We start from the raw sequence: 24,156 nt of genomic DNA on the forward strand, positions 1-24,156 counted from the left end.
AGTCAGCCATCGTCAGTTATGGCTAATCACTTTATTTGCCCAGGGAAGTCCAATCAACCAATAGTTATCAGTTATCTTCCCCATGACAACACTGGGTGAGGTGGAATACCAGGATGAGACCAAAAGTGCTTCCCCATGATGATTGCAGACCTCCAAATCTAATCAAGTGAGAGAATAGCACATAGTAAATCAACAACACCTATATTGCATGTGAATTCAGGTAGACAGTTTGGTCTGTGGGCCTAACTGCCTTCACTTTGCAGCTCACAGAACCCTGTGTTCATCCTACCTGTCTTAAGCAGTTTCATTTGCTTACAGTGTTAGCTCATTTATTTTACTTATTTTATTTAACAAGCTCTCTAAACTACTGACCATATGCCAGGCACTATAAGAGCATCATAAATATGAGTTCATTTTAATACTCAAAGCAAACCTAGATTATTTACATTTTGCGGATGAGGCAGCTGAGGCACAACAAGTTTAAGTCACTTGCCCAAAGTCACACAGCTAGTCAAGTATGCTTTGCTTTTGGGATTTGCCTCCAGATACCAGTCTCTATGATCAAGCCATTAATTCACATTCAGCTGGAGTCCTAAATCGGGCGAAAGAGATGCTCACATCTCAGATGTGACTGTATTCATTCCCTCTGGCTTTATTCCCTCATTCAGTCCTTCCTTCATCAAGCATCCTTTAAATGTTCACTATGTTCAAAGCATTATGATCGGCAATGTAAACACAATATGATTTTGGCTCTCATGGAATTTACATGCTATACAAGAGATAAGACTTACACATAAATCTTTAGGATTGTCATTTCACATACTGGGTAACTCTTAAAGGTTTATAAGCCATGGAATGGCATCAATAAACTTCTGCTGGCAATGAGCAGAAGGGGTTAGAGAACGGGAGGCTGCAAGTGGGGAGACTGTCCTAGCACATGAGTCCATTCAAATGCCTATGAGGGAGGTAAACCTTAGAGTTACCACATGACTCAGTAATCCCATTCCTAGGGAGATGCTTAAAAGATGCAATTCTACTCCAAGGTATATGTTTCAAAAGAATTGAAAGCAGATATTCAAAAACAGTTCAGTTCAGTTCAGTTGCTCAGTTGTGTCTGACTCTTTGCGACCCCATGAATCCCAGCATGCCAGACCTCCCTGTCCATCACCAACTCCTTTAGGATGGACTGGTTGGATCTCCTTGCAGTCCAAGGGACTCTCAAGAGTCTTCTCCAACACCACAGTTCAGAAGCATCAATTCTTCTGTGCTCAGCTTTTTTCACAGTCCAATTCTCACATCCATACATGACCACTGGAAAAACCATAGCCTTGACTAGACAGACCTTTGTTGGCAAAGTAATGTCTTTGCTTTTCAATATGATATCTAGGTTGGTCATAACTTTTCCTCCAAGGAGTAAGCATCTTTTAATTTCATGGCTGCAGTCACCATCTGCAGTGATTTTAGAGCCCCCAAACATAAAGTCTGACACTGTTTGCACTGTTTCCCCATCTATTTCCCATGAAGTGATGGGACCGGATGCCATGATCTTAGTTTTCTGAATGTTGCGCTTTAAGCCAACTTTTTCACTCTCCTCTTTCACTTTCATCAAGAGGCTCTTTAGTTCCTCTTCACTTTCTGCCATAAGGGTGGTGTCATCTGCATATCTGAGGTTATTGATATTTCTCCCAGCAATCTTGATTCCAGCTTGTGCTTTTTCCAGCCCAGCGTTTCTCATGATGTACTCTGCATATAAGGTAAATAAGCAGGGTGACAATACACAGCCTTAACGTACTCCTTTTCCTATTTTGAACCAGTCTGTTGTTCCATGTCCAGTTCTAACTGTTGCTTCCTGACCTGCATATAGGTTTCTCAAGAGGCAGGTCAGTTGGTCTGGTATTCCCATCTCTTTCAGAATTTTCCACAGTTTATTGTGATCCACACAGTCAAAGGCTTTGGCATAGTCAATAAAGCAGAAATAGATCTTTTTCTGGAACTCTCTTGCTTTTTCCATGATCCAGCAGATGTTGGCAATTTGATCTCTGGTTCCTCTGCCTTTTCTAAAACCAGCTTTAACATCTGGAAGTTCATGGGTCACGTACTGCTGAAGCCTGGCTTGGAGAATTTTGAGCATTACTTTACTAGCATGTGAGATGAGTGTAATTGTGTGGTAGTTTAAGCATTCTTTGGTATTGCCTTTCTTTGGGATTGGAATGAAAACTGACCTTTTCCAGTCCTGTGGCCACTGCTGAGTTTTCCAGGTTTGCTGGCATATTGAGTGCAGCACTTTCACAGCATCATCTTTCAGGATTTGAAATAGCTCAACTGGAATTCCATCACCTGCACTAGCTTTGTTCATATTGATGCTTTCTTTTTTTAAATATAAATTTATGTATTTAATTGGAGGCTAATTACTTTACAATATTGTATTGGTTTTGCCACGGGTGTACCTGTGTTCCCCATCCTGAACCCCCCTCCCACCTCCCTCCCCGTACCATCCCTCTGGGTCATCCCAGTGCACCAGCCCCAAGCATCCTGTATCATGCATCGAACCTGGACTGGTAACGATAACCCTGTATGTGAGACAGCAAAAGAGACACAGACATACTGATTCTTTCTAAGGCCCACTTGACTTCACATTGCAGGATGTCTGGCTCTAGGTGAGTGATCACACCATCGTGATTATCTGGGTCATGAAGATCTTTTTTGTACAGTTCTTCTGTGTATTCTTGCCACATCTTCTTAATATCTTCTGCTTCTGTTAGGTCCATACCATTTCTGTCCTTTATCGAGCCCATCTTTGCATGAAATGTTCCCTTGGTATCTCTAATTTTCTTGAAGAGATCTCTAGTCTTTCCCATTCTGTTGTTTTCCTCTATTTCTTTGCATTGATTGCTGAGGAAGGCTCTTATCTCTTCTTGCTATTCTTTGGAACTCTGCATTCAGATGCTTATATCTTTCCTTTTCTCCTTTGCTTTTCGGTTCTCTTCTTTTCACAGCTATTTGTAAGGCCTCCCCAGACAGCCATTTAGCTTTTTTTCATTTCTTTTCCATGGGGATGGTCTTGATCCCTGTCTCCTGTACAGTGTCACGAACCTCCATCCATAGTTCATCAGGCACTCTGTCTATCAGATCTAGTCCCTCAAATCTATTTCTCATTTCCACTGTATAATCATAAGGGATTTGATTTAGGTCATACCTGAACGGTCTAGTGGTTTTCCCTACTTTCTTCAGTTTAAGTCTGAATTTGGCAATAAGGAGTTCATGATCTGAGCCACAGTCAGCTCCTGGTCTTGTTTTTGCTGACTGTATAGAGCTTCTCCATCTTTGGCTGCAAAGAATATAATTAATCTGATTTTGGTGTTGACCATCTGGTGATGTCCATGTGTAGAGTCTTCTCTTGTGTTGTTGGAAGAGGGTGTTTGCTATGACCAGTGCGTTTTCCTGGCAAAACTCTATTAGCCTGTGCCCTGCTTCATTCCATACTCCAAGGCCAAATTTGCCTGTTACTCCAGGTGTTTCTTGACTTCCTACTTTTGCATTCCAGTCCCCTATAATGAAAAGGACATCTTTTTTGGGTGTTATTTCTAAAAGGTCTTGTAGGTCTTCATAGAACCGTTCAACTTCAGCTTCTTCAGCATTACTGGTTGGGGCATAGGCTTGGATTACCGTGATATTGAATGGTTTGCCTTGGAAACGAACAGAGATCATTCTGTGGTTTTTGAGATTGCATCCAAGTACTGCATTTTGGACTCTTTTGTTGACCATGATGGCTACTCCATTTCTTCTAAGGGATTCCTGCCCGCAGTAGTAGATATAATGGTCATCTGAGTTAAATTCACCCATTCCAGTCCATTTTAGTTTGCTGATTCCTAGAATGTCAATGTTCAGTCTTGCCATCTCCTGTTTGACCACTTCCAATTTGCCTTGATTCATGGACCTGACATTCCACGTTCCTATGCAATATTGCTCTCTACAGCATCGGACCTTGCTTCTATCACCAGTCACATCCACAACTGGGTACTGTTTTTTCTTTGGCTCCATCCCTTCATTCTTTCTGGAGTTATTTCTCCAGACTTTGTTTCTTTCTTAGTATGCCAGATGCCCTTTTCTTACCTCACCTTCTCACTCGTAACCCATTCTGAAACTTGATACCAGTTTCCTGAAGTGGTGGTGACCCATAACCTCAAGACTCATAGACACCCAGGAAAAGTAAACACACAGGAAATTTCTTTTTCCCTTCATAGTATGATGTTTTCTATTTTTCTTTCCTTTGGGTGGAGTAAAATATGAGAAATTTACACACTGCTAGGCCCTAGTATAAAATGATAAAGTAATTTATATTTAGGAACACAGTTTGTTTTGTTTTAATTTAATGTGCATTTATTGTGTAATATGTGGATTATTTGCATTGTCTATTCATGACTTAATTAAGGGTTTCTACCATGGCATTATTTAGTGAATTAGTTTAAAAAATGATTTTATTTGGAAAAGACACTAATAAGCCAGTGAAGAGAAATTTTAGCCAGAGTTTAACAAGTGTTTAGTTCATGATGAGGCATTTGCAGCTGTAAGCAATCATATTACTCTGCCATCACTTAGGTCTGTGGAAAATGAAGATGTTTGCTTAGGGCTGTTAAAAGTTCGATTTTTATAGTGAATCCTAAGCAATACAGAATATCACTATGGCTGACCTCAGGGTGGGGAAAAAGATAGTTATTCAAACTCATTGCTTAAGCTTTAGCTGTTTTAATTTTTATGATGCATTTTTCTTACCATGTCAAGCGATTCCTGTTTTGCAGTGAAGGCATTGCTTCTCCCTCAGTATCAAAGTATGAATACATACTTTCTGCTCAAATAAGATATATTCAATTAGAGAATAGCAGTGTAAGGATTACTCATTTCACACTGTTTCTATTGTCCCTTCAATCTTCCATTTTGTTTCTTGTTCCCAAAGATGCCAACAATAGCAAGAAGGGTAGTTAAATTTCTGCCTTTCATGGAGGAAGAAAACTGTCTTTGGTAATAACATACTCTCCAATAAGGGATTCTCATCATATTTGAATTGGGTGATTCTTGCCTTGTTACACAAATTAAACCAAGAAATACTTTCATCTAGAGCAAGGTTTCTCAGCCTGAACACTATTATCTTTGGGACCAGATTTTTTTTTTTTTTTTTAATGAAGGGCTGTCCTATACATTGTGGGATGTTAGCACCATGCCTGATCTCTACCCTCTAAATGCCAGTGGTACCATACCTCCCCTTGTTGTGATACCCAGAAATGCCTCCATATATCCCCAAATGTCCTCTAAGGTGGGAAGTCACTCTAGTTGAAAATTACTAAGCTAGCAAGAAAAATATAACTATATTTTTTTTAAAGAAGTTTGATCTGGGATGCTTTCCTTTTTCAAATGAAATCTATTTTAGACTCTTATAATTTTAGTTTTTATAATTTCAATAATAAATGTCAAATAATTGCAAAATGAAAATTTAGGTCTAAGATGTTTATTTGCGTGAGAATGTGAATAACAGAGTGACAGTATTTTCTGAACCAATAATTTATTGTACAGACTAACAAAGATTTTATTCTGATATACATTTAATTATATGAAATGTCTTCTGGTGATATGATAATATGATTACACTTAGTGATAAATGAATCATCTTTATCAGAAAATTATAAAAAGAAATGAGAAAGAAATAAACAATTTAGAAAATAATAAGACTTCATATTTTGTCTTATTATTTAAGTGGGCAGTTTGCCCTCACTTGACTTGCTCCATAATTATCCTTAAAATTTCCTGACATTTCTTGTCAAATTTGAATAATTCTTCTGTAATGTCAGTGAATATATCATAATTTTCATAGTTGTTGATAAGTATTTTAATCTCTGTATCTATTGTCATTAAGTAATGTAGCCACATATTTTTAAATAAATTTGGCTAAGAAAATTTGCCTATTTTCCTTATTTGGAAAATTAATTCCTCAGATTAAAAATCTAAGTAGAGTCAACCACTTTTGACCTGCATATACTTTTTCTTTGTTCATTTTACTAGCAAGTGCTACTAAGACAAATTTTAAGGGTAAAATCTCACTTAAATGGTTATTTTAATTGACTATTTCTGAAATAATCTCCCTACAGAGGGTTTTTGCCAGCTGATTCCTGAGTAATTAATATAAATTATCAATATTTATCTATGATATATGTGATAACTAATGTAAAAATTTTAGAATTTCAAGGTATACCATCCTCAGTAATATTACTCTGAGACTCTGTCCAAATAGGAGAAACAGATTGTTTTCCTTCATTTAAAGTATAACATAAGCAACATCATTCCCATGCGGTTTCCAATGATAATACAATCTGTGCTTTCATTCTGGAGAGAGCATTATGCGAAACACTGATAATGTTTTGGTTTAAGCCTCAAATTACAAATGCTGGATGAGACTCTTTAGAATTTTCTTAAGATCATCTGAAGTATTTTAATGGCTTTTAATAATTTCTATGTCTAAAAAGCAGTCACTCCAGATTTGTCAATCTGTTGTGATAAAATACAAAAATTTGTAAACAACACTTTGGCAAAATTAACAGAACGAGTTCTGTATGAATATAAACTTTTGAACAGTTTTATAATATTTACTACAATTGATCAAGCAAGTTTATATAAATGTGTGCTGTCAATGCTTTTAACTGGAAGAATTCCCTCACTCCCACCCCAAGACACTTTCGCAGTGTCTGGAGACATTTTTGTTGTCAGAATTGGGAGGTAGTTGTTGGCTTCTGGCATCTAGGGAGTGAAGACCAGGGGTGCTGCTCAACATCCTTCAATGCACAGAACAGCCTCCCATGACAAAGAATGACCTGGCCTCAAATGTCAGGAATACCAAGGTTGAGAAACTCTGTACAAGAGATGATTCACTAAAATATTTTCTTTTTCTCCAACAATTTTTTGAGATGTTCCTCAGACCTGGGACATTTTGCATCTCTAAAGTTGACATTAGTGTTTCACTGAGGATGCCAGCTGTTTTACTCATATATGTCTCATCACAATACAAATAAAAGATAATTCCTTAGTTGGTCACTTATCTCATTTTCTAGAGCTATCATTTTAACTGCAATTCCTTCATAAAGATTTCTTGCTAAGATACCAGCAGCTTTGATATTTATGGTCAGTTTATATTAACGATGGGAGTAAAAAGCTTCACTCTATTCTTGTGACAAGTGTTTTTGAATTTCTGAAGCAAACTTGTTTTGATAACTGCTTTGTGTGTTATTGTGCTTTTAAGATCTTAATTTGAACAATGTGGAAGCTGCTATAGCCAAACTGTGCATCTTTTGGTGTGATGGGTAGTTATAACTTCTTTTGGCACAATTTTTTAAAAAAATAGGATTACATTCAATTTGAAAATGACTGTGTGTGTGTGTGTGTGTGTGTGTGTGATATCTGTTGAAGTTCTGGGAGGTAAGATCTAAGAACCAACAGATTTTTAAAAATGTATTCTTTTATTCATGCATGCATTCACTGTATTGGAAAGTTCCTTGTGAGTAGCATTTATCTCACTATTCTTTAAAGATCACACATCTTTAGAAAAGATATTCATTTTGGAAAATGTTTACTTACTGCATCTTTTGTACTAATTGTTACTTCAAAATAGCATTTTGCCACTAAATTTGTGCCTAATCAAATTAAAACTATAGGCCAACTGTTGCATATGAAAACTCTTATAGTCGCCATTTCTACTATTGTAATGCTTCCAGTAAATTATCTTCACAATTTGCAATAACTTATCTTTTTATATTGGGGATGTCTTTAACACAAAAAACAGAACCTAACACATATACAGCTGTAAATGTTAAAATGCAGATATTTGTATTATTCCAGCCTATTAGTACTTTCTTTTTGACATTTTTTTAGTGGCAATTTTACTTCAATATTGCTGACTCAGTTTAGTTACTCAGTCATGTCCGACTCTGCGACCCCATGGACTGCAGGACATGGACACCATGTCCATGTCCCATGGACCCCATGGACACCAGGCTTCCCTGTCCATCACCAACTCCCAGAACTTGCTCAAACTCATGTCCATTGAGTCGGTGATGCCATCCAACCATCTCATCCTCTCTTGTCCCCTTCTCCTCCTGCCTTTTATCTTGCCCAGCATCAGGGTCTTTTCCAATGAGTCCAGTTCTTCACATCAGGTGGCCAAATTATTGGAGCTTCAGCTTCAGCATCAGTCCTTTCAATGAATAATCAGGACTGATTTCCTTTAGAATTGACTGGTTTGATCTCCTTGCAACCCAAGGGTCTCTTAAGCATCTTCTCTAACACCACAGTTCAAAAGCATCAATTCTTTGGCACTCAGCTTTCTTTACGGTCCAACTCTCACATCCATACATGACTACTGGAAAAACTATAGCTTTGACTAGATGGACCTTTGTCAGCAAAGTAATGTCTCTGCTTTTTAGTATGCTGTCTAGGTTTGTCATAGCTTTTCTTCCAAAGAGCAAGCATCTGTTAATTTCATGGCTGCAGTCACCATCTGCAGTGATTTTGGAGCCCAAGAAAATAAAGTCTCTCACAGTTTCCATTGTTTCCCCATCTATTTGCTGTGAAGCAATGGGACCAGATGCCATGATCTTAGTTTTTTGAATGTTGAGTTTAAACAATGATTGCTGACTGTATCATTGTTTCAGTGGCTATTTGCTGAAACATTTGCAATTAGCGGCATTTTAAATGCTTAACGGGAATGAGAGGGTCTTACAGATAAATTGGAATTATTCCACAAAGTTTGATGTGAATGTGTACATGCACACACATCTATTGATCTACAGATATATTGAGGTAGAAAGAGAGACTTTTTCTGAACTGCTCAAAGCACACATCTTCCTTTTTCTCCATTAGGGCACAAGTTTTTTTTTCCCCCATTCTTCCATCTATCCTGTTCTCACATGAAAGACATTCGGGATAGGTTGCAGGTGGCCTGTAATTTATAATCATTTCAGTAGTGGCATTCATCATTCAAGGGATTAATTCCTCTTGTCACACATTAACTTCTCCTTCAGACAGTCTTTACTTTGACCTCTTCTTTAAAAATTTGCCTCCCTTTTCAATGTCTGCATTTCACTTTCTGGAGAAATAACGTTTGTTTCTCAAGGATTTGAACAAATGGAATATGAGGTTTTTCCCAACTGCACAAGAGCAAAGTGACTTTCTTTTTCTCAGTCCTACAATTGTTTACCCATTAAAGTCACCAATTGCATTTCCTTGTGTATACATCTTGTCTCCCACTAACTGGTACCCACTGGGGTCTGAGACAGCACAGCCCGTATTCTTTAACTTAACCCTGAAGAAATGCAGGCCTAGCTTTTATTTAGGTTAAAGTTGGCATCTGGGGAACTGTGTTCCCATTGCATGCTACAAACCGGAGCCAACACAACCCCTAAGTCAAGCACTGTCAAATGAACATGAGGAAGCAGGCCACAGAACTGTCTGATAAGCTTTGCTCTTTGAACTGCATCTAGAGTATGGCTAACATGGTTGACATCCAGCGAAGCCAACATTTACTCAGGGTAATGTGGTTGGTTCAGTACTGTAGACCTAAAAAAAGAGAGAGAAAGAGAAGTTAGGAGAATAACATCTGCTTTTCTGTGTGATATTTTCCCCAACTGTTTAGAGAATTATAAATTGCTCCGTCAAGAGCTTGTTTACAAGAGCTTGGCCAATTTCAAAATGAAGCTGCCTTTGCGTCGTCCCTGTTTCATCTCACTGTTTGGAAAATAAATCTGAATCGTTAAGATGTAAATACATCAAGTTAAAAGCCAAATGCAGTGAGAACCAAGTAAAAGCAAGAAATGTATCACAATTTAACTTTTCTCCTGGGAGGAAGAAGGTACATGGTGATAATTTTTATATCTTATAATTTTTATTGAATTAAGTGGAAAGAATTTGAAAGCACCATAATATCTGTTTTGTATAGTATGTAACACTATGGTTTTTATTACCAATTTATGATAATGAAATTCAAGCATGTGGGGATAACCATATGTTCACTAAAATATAGATTGGTAATGAGAGATAAAGCATAGGCAGGGCTTCTCAAAGTGTAGGCTTCACACCAGCAGCATTGCATCACCTGGGAACTTACTAGAAATGCAGATTCTTAGATTGTGTCAAAGACGTACTGAATCAGAAGCTGGGGACAGGATAGAGGAACCTTGGTTTTAACAAGAAGCCCTCCAGGGGATTCTGATGCACATTCAAGTCTGAAAACCACTGGTATGTAGATGGGCAGTGGATGGATGGGTGGATGGATATACAGGTACAGTTACAGGTATATTTATAGATATAGACGTAGGTAATAGGCATCAGTACAGATATAAATACATACAAATAAAAATAAACATAGACATGTGGATATATATGCAAATCTAGCTATTTGAAATTGCCATCACAGGATTTTTGTAGAGGAGCAAGCTATTTATTTTTCACAATTGTATGATTGAAGACAGCCTGTTTTTTTTTTTTTTTTTCTAGGTAATGACTTTATGACTTACAAACTAAGAAACTCTGCTTGGGACTCATTTGTGGCATGTTTCTCCATCAGGTTTATTTAGTGTTTGTCCTACCATGTCTGTCGCAGGGGTAGTTTCCTTTGCTGCAAGGCTGGTTTTCTCTTTCTCCTTTGTCCTCTTTGAGGCTGCTTTCTGTGACTGAATGTACAAGTGAATGATAGCAGAACTCTGATGTCAATGATATTCAGTCCGTTTTGTAGAATTTTTTTTGTTTTGTGTTTTACTCTTGCATTTTTATTTTTGAGCATATATAACTCGTTTTCAACCAGCCATTCATATGAAGCACTGTTTACAATGGGGTCATGATAGGAACAACTTAAACATCTGATTAAAAGAAAGTTTTAAAATACCTTAAAGGGGATTTCAAAATAATATGATACTATTTGGGAAGAAAGATCTCAATATGCAAGAAAAATATTTGGGAGAATATTCACTAAAGTATAATCAGTGATTGATTCTTAGATTATGGATTATTAAATATTATTCATTTTGCTTATTTTTATATTTATTATTTTATAATTGTAAGCTTGCATTGCTTTTATAATAAGCAACAATAATGTAAACTAATAGTACATAGAAATAAAAGTCATAAGAAATGGATTACAATTTTTTATCTTCTCCTCCTCCCCACTATACCTCAAATGGAATAGTCTGTTAATTATGCCAGCTCTAGTTTGTGCATCAGTTTTCAGGTTTAAAAAAATAGATGGTAAAATTAAATGACAGATCTGAGCACAGAAATGACAGGAAGTTCACTGTAAATAGATAATTGATTTAGTCATTGAAACCATGCAGAATTCCTATTTAAGGAGAATGAATATTTAAGTGTATGTGGCCATAAGAAAATATCTCTTTGCTTTTTACGCAAGATGTATGGTGACTCGTCATGCTCAGGAAGTGTTTTGAAGTGGATAATGGCTCTTTTCCTGATATTTGCAGGCACATGGCTTAATCCTCTTTGGAAAGCCTTCCTTTGAAGATAAACATAGACGTTGGTTTTAGCTTAATTCTCCTTCCCTAAAATCACTTCCTGCTTTGAAATTATACAATTCCATAACAAATGTGGATAAGCAGTAATTAACAAATGGGAAAATGAGCCATTTTATTTCTGTCCTAAACATAAAGCTGAACCCATGGAATTGTGCCCCAAGCTGGGACTTGGCTCATTTCTGCAAGCTGCAGGATGCTCTGGAATAAAGCAACGTGCTGCGAACTATGATGGTAGACCCTGGATCAGTTTGATGCTCCTCACTGATAATAATGGGAAAACCCACTTAAACCAGCTTAAATAATTAGGAATTGTTGAGGCTTGTGTCATCCAAAATTTCACAAGTATGATGGGTTTCATTCAGTGACTCTGGTCTTTTTCCTGCAATTCTCTTGACTTTATGTTTCTCTAAGCATCTCTATAGCTTCCCTGGTGGCCCAGACTATAAAGAATCTGCCTGCAATACAGAAGACCTGGGTTTGATCCCTGGGTTGGGAAGAGAGAATGGCTACCCAGTCCAGTCTTCTTGCCTGGAGAATCCCATGGACAGAGGAGCCTGGCAGTCTACAGTCCTTAGGATCGCAAAGAGTTGGACACGACTGAATGACTGACTGACTAAATATCTCTAAGCTCTTATTGAGAGAACCTGTGGCAGTCTGGGAATAAATCTGACGTTTACGGCAGTGGTTCCCAACTTGGGGTAATCCACCCCCAGGAGACAATGTCTGGCAATGTCTGGAGATGTTGTTAATTCTAAAAACTGAAGAGATGCTAGTGTTGCTGCTAAGCATTCTTCACACACAGGGCAGTCCCCATGACAGATGACCCAAATGTCAACAGTGCTGAGGTTGAGAAACCCTGACAGAGAGGAAGAAAAGGTTTCCGTCTTCCTGTGTCTCTTGCTAACAGTCAAAGCAAGATTTTGCAGAAGCCTCCAGACACCTTTTCTTCACATGCTTTCATCTGGGTTCCAGGATCAGTTATGAGCAGGAAGGGTGATATTACCAAGATCAGCTCATTTGGCCCTTAAATATATGCGAATGCCCACTCTACACATTGTGTCCACATGAAGAATAAACACACTTCGTGGAACAGTACTATTTTGTTCTGAGCAAAAAAGGGCAATTCAGGTCTCGTTAAGAATCCTGTGAACTGCCAAAGAATAACCACTCTCTGTAGCAATCCAAGTCCCCACTGTGGGATATGGGAGAGCTCTTCTGCACCCCTATTTTTTTTCTGGGTCATCTGCATCAATACCTTTCTAGAAAAAGATAAGACTGGAAGTGACTCACTAACAATCTGAAGACTTTCTCAGGGAAAATTATCTTCAGTGAGGAGGAATGAGAAATGAGTATTTTAGGGAGGGTTTGCAGAACCACTTTCTATGCTGAGTCATTTCGAAATTTTTATTATTAATCGAGGTGAGAGATGATTTTAGCTTGGACCAGAGTGGAACAGTGGAAACGATGAGAAAAGGTCAGATTCTGCCATGTTTTGAATATAGTGACAGTGAGATTCACTAATGGATTGGCTGTGGGGTACGATATGGAGTCAGAGGTGATAGGAAGACAAGGTTTTGGCCTAAGTCACTGGAGGGATGAAATTAGATCGACTTAGCTAGGGAAAACCATAGAGAGGGAGGTTGGGAAGAAGTTGAAGAAGTCAGGGAATTCAGGAAGAAAGGTCCTGCTTGGCTACATAAATTAGGGAGTAATAACAGATGGGATATTTAATGGGAAATATGAGGGTCAAGGGAACCCTGGAGAAGGCAAATGACAAAAGCAAAGACAGGATCTGAAAAGTAGGAGAGTGAACAGTTCTGTTGAGCCAGAGTGCAGGGTTTGCTGGGAGGAAGGGCAAGAGAAGGATTCGGAAGACTGGATTAGGGTCAGGTCATGGAAAGCCTAGGGTCTTGTGCTGAAAGATCTCAGTTGACTGAAGAACAGTGGAAGGATTTTGAGCAGGGAAGGGCCATGTGAAGAGAAGAAGGTCACGGTGGACCAGGCAGGAACTCATCTCCAGCATCTCCAGCATGGGGTGTAGGTGTGGGGGCTCAGTAGCTGTGGCACACTGGGCTTAGTTGCCCTGCAGCATGTGGAATCTTCCCAGTCCAGGAACTGAACCCATGCCCCCTGCATTGGCAAGGTGGACTCTTAACTGCTGGACCACCAGGGAAGCCCTCCTGCTTACAATTTTAATTTTCTTAACACTATCCACTTATAGCCTAAAACATAGCCTGGCCAAATGATTCATCCTTCCCCTCCAGGTGAGAAATGCCAGGCCCTTTCATCCCCTGTGGACCTATAGGCTCACAAAAGATATTTAACAAAGATGATTCATTTTCCTGAAAAAATTATTGATAATCTGCATTTCTGGACACATAATGAGCTTAACATTAATTAGTAGTGTATGTTTTTCCTTTATGTGAAACATTATCTTGGATTTCTCAGAATTGAACCACAGATTTAGAGAGGGGACCCTGCTTTCTGTTGCATATTTTTCTAAAACAATACACATAAGTCTAGACAAAGAGAAAAGAATAGCTTTCAAATTTTATTTGTGTAGGAATTTCCTGAAAAATTTCTTAAAATGCAGATTCCTGGGCAGGAGTCCTGTTGTGGTTGATTCAGGGCTGACTCCAGCTGGTCCATTTTGTCCATTACACACCATCATCTGATTATGGGGCCTAGAAACCACAAGATCTCCAGGAGCCCCCACAAACGTCTACAAGCTTGAAATGGAAATTATTGGCTCCCAAGGTAATAATGTAATTCTTACCTAAAAGCATAGTATGGCAATTTCATTGTCAGTATTTTTAACAATCTTATCACATGTAAAAGTGATATATAGTGATATATATATATATAGTATATATATATATAGATAGATAGATATATACATATATATAGTGATATATATAGTGATATAAAGTGATTTATAATGTACATTTTTCTCTCCTAGCAAGTATTCCTGAAAACACACATTGATCACTTAAAAATAACAGCCAAACAAGAATTCTATGAGTTGTTGCTGCTAAGTCGCTTCAGTCGTGTCCGACTCTGTGCGACCCCATAGATGGCAGCCTACCAGACTCCTCCGTCCCTGGGACTCTCCAGGCAAGAACACTGGAGTGGGTTGCCATTTCCTTCTCCAGTGCATGAAAGTGAAAACTGAAAGTGAAGTCGCTCAGTCGTGTCCGACTCCTAGTGACCCCATGGACTGCAGCCCACCAGGCCCCTCCGTCCATGGGATTTTCCAGGCTAGAGTACTGGAGTGGGCTGCCATTGCCTTCTCCGCTATGAGTTACTCATTGCCAAATCATGTCAAAGTCAAAATTATAAAAATTCTCTACAAGACTGTGATAGGCCTCAAAAGTAAGTGCTTAAAATAACAGTCCTGGGGCTCTACTTTGATTTAAAAAAAAGCATCCCTAGGTGATTCCAGTCACACTTGGAGAACCAGTGGTTTAAGTGGATATTTCATATTACCAAAGCCTTCTTGTCTTCATCCAATCTTTTATCAAATTTCTCAGCACCCACTATGTGCAGGGCAATATGCTCAGTGGCAGAAATACAGTCATGAACAATATTATCCTTGTGAAGCCTCCAGACCAATGGGAGAGACAGTCAATAGACAAATGGACAAGCATATGAAAACAATTACAGCTAAGATAAGTGCTGAGAAGAAAATCAACGGAATGTTGAGATCAAGAAACCAGGGAACATTGATTTCAGATTGAGAAGGTCAGAGAAGCCTTTAGCAAGGGAGTGGGATTAAAGAATCAAGAATGAGGAGGCAGGCCTATGAAAATTCCTAGGAAGAACAGTTCAGGCACAGGAACAGCATGAAGAGAAACCCCTGTGCAGTACCCAGCTCATCTTGTTTATGAGTGTCAGGGCAACAGGAGGAAAGACAGAGGAATGATGGGGTGGCTGAGGAAGCCAGTCCAGACCATTTTGCTCAGGGCACTCCTTTGCAGATGGACTGTATTCTAAGTTAAGCAGACTGACAGTCTTTGCTTGCTTGTTTGTTATTTTTTTAAAGCTTGGGTATGGAATGGTATTTTGTGTAGCCCAGCTCTGGACTCAGACTGATTGAGTGTGAATTGTGGCTTTGCCCTCCTTACTCAATCCCTTACCTGTAAAATGGAAGTAATAATAGTATCTACTTCATAAGGATGTTTAACATATTTCATAAATACATGATAAGCACCATATGGTGCATGCTAAGTCATTTCAATCGTGTCCAGCTCTTTGTGACCCCATGGACTATAGCCCGCCAGGCTCTCCTGTGCATGGGATTCTCCAGATGAGAACACTGGAGTGGGTTGCCATGCCCTCCTCCAAGGAATCTTCCAGACCCAAGCAACATATGTGTTTTGGTAATGAAGGTTTGTGTTTAAGAAAATCATTCTGGTTTCCCCTCTGGGAAGAAGAAACAAGGGCAAGGGGAAGAGTGGACATGGTTAGGTTGGCTAGAAGGCTGTTCAAGAGAAATATGATGGAGGCTGGAGGTGGGATGATGACAGCAGAGTTGGAGAAGAGGGTTTGGTTTCCTGAATTTTTTTTTTGAAGGCAGACTTGACAGAAACTGGGAATAGATGAAATGTGAGGCATGAAGTGAAGAAAAGAATTAAGAAAAACCATTTGGTTTCTGGCTCAACTAATTGGATGCATAAAAATCATCTTCATCACTATCAATCATCATCAATATCATCCTCATCAACCTTTATTGAGCAGATCTGCATGCCAGGCACTGAGATAAATGCTTTACAAACACCTCTTAAGACGTGGGAGGCTTAGGCACAAAGACATTTGCCAGAAAGGAAAGTCAAGAGTTCAGCATTGGATAAGTGAAGTTTGAGATGACCCTGAGATACCAGATGGAAGGGTCAAGAAGGCAGTTGGATAGTCGACTCTATAAAACTCAGAGATGACTGGTTTGGAGATAATGTTCACGAGTCATGAACTCTGCAACGGAATTCATCACAGTGTTCTTTTACATAATGATTTGAACTGTTCCAATAATGTTTTATTTCTTTTGGCCTACTCCTTTCTTTTTGAGTTCAGGACCTGCTTCCTAACAACCTTTGTGTCAATTGAGTTTTCAGTCAATTCTCCACAGTGTAAAATAATGCATTGCATGAACATTTCTGATTCTGAATAGAACTCAACTGAGCTCAACTTGTCTACTCTGAAGTTCATGTTCTCCATGAAACATTTCCTAGTTAAAACTCAAAGAAACTTCAGTTCAAGTTATGGTCTGAAATCAACAGAATTATATTAATTCATATGGGTATAGAAAATCATTTATTTACAGTGTTTAAAGTGACATTTAAATTGACATTTGAACAGTTTTTCCAATCCCACACAGTTAGTGGCATAAGGTCTTGAGAAAGCATGAAACATTTTTTTATCAGCTTCATATTTCATCAAGCTTGCCAAACACAGTTTGTTTTCCATAGAAATTCACAAACCTGAGCAGTGGCCAAATTTTCAGAGTCGCTGAATATCAGCCAGTGAATAAAATTGTTAAACCCTTTGATCACCCCCCCACTTTTTTTTCCTTAAAAAGTAACATAGCATGTGACTCTGAGTTTTATTATATGACATCTATTACCCACAGCACTCAAATGCGTTTGAGAAAAAGCCTGTATGAACATTTTGGCACAGAATGAACACAGACTGGGTCTATTGTGAACATTCATTTGCAACCTTGCTTATCCTCAGATGGGAAAGCCTTCTCTACCGATGTTCTTCAGAGGGCAGTGGTACCAACTTATAAAAATGAATAATTTTTTAAAACATTTATTTTGCTGAAGTATAGCTGATTTGCAATGAGCTTAATTTCTGCTTTAGAGCAAAGTGACTCAGTTATACATATATATATATATATATTCTTTTTCATATTCCTTTCCATTATGATTTATGACACAATACTGAGTATAGTTCCCTGTGCTCTACAGTAGGACCTTGTTATTATCTTGCATTCACTAACCCCAAACTCCCAATCCATCCCTCCTTGTTGGCAACTACAGGTCTGTTCTCTATGTCTGTGAGTCCATTTCAAAGTTAACTTCATTTGTGTTATATTTTAGATTCCACCTGTACCTGATAGCATATGTTATTTATCTTTCTCTTTCTGATTTATTTCACTTAGTATGACAATCTCTAGGTCCATCCATGTTGCTGCAAATGGCATTATTTCATTATTTTTTATGTCTGGTGGTATTCCATTATATATATACACCACATCTTATTTACCCATTCATCTGTCGATGGACATTTAGCTTGTTTCTGTGTCTTGGATATTGTGAAAAGTGCTGCAGTGAACATTGGGGTGTATGCATCTTTTCAAATTATTGTTTTCTCCGGATACATGCCCAAGGGTGGGACTGCAGGATCACATGCATCTCTATTTTTAGTTTTTTGAGGAACCTCCATACTGTTCTCCATAGTGGCTGCACCAACTTACATTCCCACCAGCTGTATAGGAAGGTTCCCTTTTCTCCACACCCTCTCCAGCATTTAGCATTTGTACTTTTTTTGATGATGGCCGTTCTGACCCATGTGAAGTGGGACTTCATGGCAGTTTTGATTTACATAAAAATGAATAGTTTTAAGGACTTTTAAAGGTTGAAAAATTTCCAACAAATCCAAATAGGCAAAAATTACACAATGGTCCAAAATGTGATAAATCCCAAACACTATGCATGATTGTTAATTGCAGCCTCTTGTGAACCTTTCTCTTAAGACTTTTGTCCTAATATCAGAATGCTCTGATTCAAACAAAATCTTGAGCAGGGGACAGGGTATAACTAGTTATCAGGAAGAAAATGATGTTCTTGGGCACTGGCATATTGTGCCCAAGAATAGTTTGGAAAGATAAAGGCTATGGAAATAAACAAATAACAATAATAATGAGTATCATTAATAAAAATGTCAGTAACTCTAATGTAGTTCTCTTTGTGAATGATAAAATTATATAAGAATGTTGAATCTCTTTAACCCAGTGAACATTGTGATTTTCTCTTCATTGAATTGCTTGCTGAGGCTCATTGGCATCCTGATAATTTCATTTTTACTTATAATTGTAAAAATGCACAAGAGCTTGTAGAGGCAATACTCTTATTTTTTTTAATGCTCAAAAAAAAAAAATAGCTCATTTTTCTTCAAGAAAAAAACAAGGTGGAAAGCCCAGAGATAAATCCATGCACATATGGACACCTTATCTTTGACAAAGGAGGCAAGAATATACAATGGATTAAAGACAATCTCTTTAACAAGTGGTGCTGGGAAATCTGGTCAACCACTTGTAAAAGAATGAAACTAGAACACTTTCTAACACCATACACAAAAATAAACTCAAAATGGATTAAAGATCTAAACGTAAGACCAGAAACTATAAAACTCCTAGAGGAGAACACAGGCAAAACACTCTCTGACATACATCACAGCAGGATCCTCTATGATCCACCTCCCAGAATATTGGAAATAAAAGCAAAAATAAACAAATGGGACCTAATTAACCTTAAAAGCTTCTGCACATCAAAGGAAACTATTAGCAAGGTGAAAAGACAGCCTTCAGAATGGGAGAAAATAATAGCAAATGAAGCAACTGACAAACAACTAATCTCGAGAATATACAAGCAACTCCTACAGCTCAACTCCAGAAAAATAAATGACCCAATCAAAAAATGGGCCAAAGAACTAAATAGACATTTCTCCAAAGAAGACACACAGATGGCTAACAAACACATGAAAAGATGTTCAACATCACTCATTATCAGAGAAATGCAAATCAAAACCACTATGAGGTACCATTTCACACCAGTCAGAATGGCTGCGATCCAAAAGTCTACAAGTAATAAATGCTGGAGAGGGTGTGGAGAAAAGGGAACCCTCTTACACTGTTGGTGGGAATGCAAACTAGTACAGCCACTATGGAGAACAGTGTGGAGATTCCTTAAAAAACTGGAAATAGACTTGCCTTATGATCCAGCAATCCCACTGCTGGGCATACACACTGAGGAAACCAGAAGGGAAAGAGACACGTGTACCCCAATGTTCATCGCAGCACTGTTTATAATAGCCAGGACATGGAAGCAACCTAGATGTCCATCAGCAGACAAATGGATAAGAAAGCAGTGGTACATATACACAATGGAGTATTTCTCAGCCATTAAAAAGAATACATTTGAATCAGTTCTAATGAGGCGGATGAAACTGGAGCCTATTATACAGAGTGAAGTAAGCCAGAAAGAAAAACACCAATACAGTATACTAACGCATATATATGGAATTTAGAAAGATGGTAACAATAACCCTGCGTACGAGACAGCAAAAGAGACACTGATGTATAGAACAGTCTTATGGACTCTGTGGGAGAGGGAGAGGGTGGGAAGATTTGGGAGAATGGCATTGAAACATGTAAAATATCATGTATGAAACGAGTTGCCAGTCCAGGTTCGATGCACGATGCTGGATGCTTGGGGCTGGTGCACTGGGACGACCCAGAGGGATGGTATGGGGAGGGAGGAGGGAGGAGGGTTCAGGATGGGGAACACATGTATACCTGTGGAGGATTCATTTTGATATTTGGCAAAACTAATACAATTTTGTAAAGTTTAAAAATAAAATAAAATTTTAAAAAAATGTAAAAAAAAAAGAAAAAAACAAGGTGAAGAGTAATGATTAACTACTGAATTTCAACTATGAAAAAGTGACTGTGCTGTCAGGGGCCACTGTGCTTAAGTCATGCCTCATGTATTTGGAGAGGGTGGCTCCATGTGATACCGGAGCAAGTGTGAGTTTGGAAGGACTTTCACCAATGGAAACCATGGGTGTGCTGGGAAGGGAGTCACCACCAGGGAATGAAGGAGTCAGGGCGGAAAGGGGCCAAACCATGAAGCTGGAGCAGAAGTCTTAGCAGAAGTGCCCTAGAAAGGAAGCTGAGGAGAAGGGTCCTGACTTGCCAGGGGCCAGGAGTCACAGCTTATGCTTGACAGAAGCCCTGTCTCACCATGGCCCCTGGCAAGCCACATAGGTGAACTTGCCAGAGTCACGGTGATCTCAGAGGAGCCCAGTGTAATTGGGGAAGTGTTGTGGCATGGGAATAAGCAAGAGCTAACACTCCATTTTTTAATGAAACAGCTTTATTGAGGTTTAATTCACATACCTTACAATTCACTCATGTAACGGGTATAATTTAACAGTGTAGTCAGAGTTTTGCAACAACTACTGCCATCAATTTCAAAACTTTCATCAGCCCCAAAAGAAACCCTGTGCCTCTTAGTCATTGCTCCCCCTAGTCTCCCCGTCTGCCTCAGCCCCTGGCAACCACTAATCTTTTGCCACTCTATAGATTTGCCTATTCTGGGCATGTGGGCTGCTGTCTATGGGGTCGCACAGAGTCAGACACGACTGAAGCGACTTAGCAGCAGCAGCAGCAGCAGCAGCAACATAGAACTGGAATCATACAATATGTCATCTTTTGTGTCTAGCTTCTTTCATTCACTGTAATGTTTTCAAGATTCATCCACACTGTAGCATGTATCAGTTCTTCTTTCCTTTTTATGGCTGAGTAATTCCATTGTATAGGTATGTCACATTTTGTTTACATATTCATTGGTTGATGGATGTTTGGGTTGTTTTAATTTTTTGGCTATTGTAAGTAATGCTGCTGTGAACCATTTTGTGTACAAGTTTTTGTGTGGATAAATATTTTCATTTCTCTTGGGCATATAGTGAGGAGTGGAATTGTTGGGTCATTTGAGAACTTCACATTTAACATTTTGAGAAACTGAAAACTGTTTTCCAGAGAATTTACATTCAGACCAGCATCGTATGAGAGCTCCAATTTCTCCACATCCTTGCCAACAGTTCTTTGTATCCATCTGAGTGGGTGTAATGGAGTATCTCATCATGATTTTGATTTGTATTGCCCTGATGGCTAAAGCTGTCAAGCATCTTTCTTTTCATATCCTTATTGGTCATTTGTATATTTCCTTCAGAGAAATGTCTATTAAGAGTCTTTGCCCATTTAAAAGTTGGGTTATTTGTTTATTTATGATTGAGCTGTAAGATTTCTTTATATATTTTGGGTCCAAGTCCCTTATCAGATATATGAATTAGCATATCATGTAAATGATGTGCCCCCTCCAGCATTCATATTGCACCTCTACCATTTACTTTAAACTGGTATACACCCATGTAACCATTTACCTCGGATTTATAACTTTCAGAACTTTCCCCCTAGTAAGTTCTCTGTGCCTTTCCGCCTCGTGTGCCAAAGGAGGCCTTTCAGAGCTGAGAGTTCCCCAGGGTGTCTGACTCAGAGGATCACAGTGACCCCAGGCCTTCTCCCTCCCAGGGCCTCTAGCTACGCATTCCAGCTGGGGAGCCTGCCTGCCCGGCTCCTTCAGCTCCCCAAGCAGTATCCCCGTCTCCAGCCTCCTTCTCTGTTCCCACACTGACCAGGGGCTCTGCGTGGGGAGGATGGGAGGTCAGTTCTGCTTGGAGCTGCTGCTGCTGCTGAGGTGTAAGGACCCTGTAGAGGTAAGAAGATACAGTGTGTACATTTCAGGCTCTGTGTGTTTGTGCCTCCTGCCTGAAGTGCAGCAGGACCCAAGCCAATAAGATCGTGGATGGCTTCATGAGGTAATAGTCCTGGAGCTGCAACGGGGAAGGTAGACACAAGCAGGAAAGGATGAGAGCAGCAGCCACTTTGGAGGGATTGACTCAGCTGGTGCCAGCACCTGAGTCTCTTTCAGCTTCGAAGTTCAGATGGTTCAAATGACACTTCAGATGTCTCTGCCTATTGCTTTAGGAGAAGGTTCAGAGCCTTCAAGCCAGGCTGACGGGAATGCTACATATCATTGCCAAGACACTCATATTTTTATTGAACACGTAAAGCAAATCTCAGTAAGGATCTGCCATTTCTTCAGCACCTTTCCTTTTGGCTGTTTTTTCAGTATTTAAAAATGGATGCAATTTGACTTTAGCAATGCACATTGGCTTATATTTTTAGTGTTGCATGCATCTTAGTGGCCTTTGATTGCAATATTTTTCTGAAACAGAGAAACTGAATGTAGGAGCGGATATGACGATGGCAGTGTCACCTGGCTAGTCCGTGGTAGAACTGAGACTAAGTACCTTTGCTTTTGAGCTTCTCTTTGGGTCTGGATCATTGGATCCCATATAATGATGAAAATTCGGGAAAAGGGCAAATCTTGCCCTTCCCCTCAGTACAATGGAGGATGAAGATTCTATGACATTTACAAGCAGAATGGATACTGATGTGAAACCTCAAAATGTGGTCTGACTCTTCCATGCAGCAAAGACAGATAACTGATAGAGAAAAGCAGAAAGCCTTGGTTTTGCTGCTTGCAACCTCTGGTACAAACCTTGTTTTGTGTGGGTCCAGCTTTTTATGATTTCATAGAAAGACCTAAAATTTAGAATATTCCAAAGGTGTTCACAGAGCTTAGATACTTGCTGGTTTTATATAGCTACAAGTAAAGGTTTCTTTGAATCCTTCCTAAAGGAACAGAGGGCATCATATTAAACATTAGCTTATTTGATGAATGTTTTTAACACCAAGAAGGTGAAGCCACAGGCCTTCCTACAGATCAGCCATCTCTTACCTTAAACTACATGACCATCTACTTCAATTCATATGTGGAGTTCTTCCTCTCTATCGTGCGCACATTGTCACTATCTATATATTGTTAAAAGTATTGTAAATATATGAAAATTATTTCATTTGTTAAAAACCAAATTACTTTTGGAGAAAATTTATTTGTCTTAAGTCACTGTCGTTTACAATCTGTTGAATGATCCATTTTGAAAGAAGGGCAAAGACTTAAATACTGCAACTCTGGTTATTTACAGTATTAACAGCTATAACCAAAATCAACTCAAGCTGCAGTGACTGCAGGTTCCAAGCTACCTAACACTGTTCGTCCGACACAGTTTTTTCTACCTGTGGGAAAATGAGCCACAAAGGCAGTAAATCCCCTTTTGTTTTCCAACTCTCTTCGAAAATCCTACTGATAGGAATTGTGCATTTAAGCAATGTTCAGTAAATACAGTTAAAAATCCATCACTGTTTTTTCTATTAAAAAAAAAATTTTTGCAGTTGATCACTTGTGGCTATTTCCAGATTAAGAACAGAGTATTTGTGGAAACCAGGTTGAGCCCAAGTTCCTCATGACAGGGAGAACATTGGATTTTGTGAATCTTCCTTCTGAGCCTGAGTTTGTTTCTGCATGTCACTGTGCAAATTCACAAACGTTTCCTTCTCTAGTTAGCACCCTGTGGGGGAGCCAGTTGGGAGTGCCACCTTGATAGCTAGGACTTGTGGAGGCTTCAATGCAGGAGGCTGTTGAGATACTGAACCTTTTCGTGTATTTTAATCTGGACATCAAGTGCCGGGTAGAGAAAGTATGCCAGCCAATTAGTTCTGAGTTAATGTCCTGGGAAGAATATGTCAGCAACCTCCCTGTTCTGACCATTCTCAGTGAACTTTAAAATGCCACTTGAAATGGCCTTTCCATATGTGTTGGTTCAGTGTGCCTCCTGAGAAGCAAGATAATGT

General features: G+C 39.0%; 1 protein-coding gene across 6 annotated transcripts in view; it reads left to right on the forward strand.

Annotated features, from left to right (window-relative positions):
- Positions 1-24,156, forward strand: part of ARHGAP6 (Rho GTPase activating protein 6) — a 790,573-nt gene that overhangs the window by 359,881 nt on the left and 406,536 nt on the right. Inside the window, exon 1 of one of the 6 annotated variants that reach the window (XM_044937361.2) lies at positions 21,269-22,115. The exons of the other annotated variants lie outside the window; for them this stretch is intronic. Coding sequence (XP_044793296.1) covers positions 22,056-22,115 — 60 coding nt within the window. The 5' untranslated portion in view covers positions 21,269-22,055. Of the gene's footprint in view, positions 1-21,268; positions 22,116-24,156 lie in introns of those variants that run through there. 6 annotated transcript variants of the gene reach the window in all.

This window comes from Bubalus bubalis, chromosome X (genome assembly GCF_019923935.1).
Source record: "Bubalus bubalis isolate 160015118507 breed Murrah chromosome X, NDDB_SH_1, whole genome shotgun sequence".
NCBI lineage: Eukaryota > Metazoa > Chordata > Mammalia > Artiodactyla > Bovidae > Bubalus > Bubalus bubalis.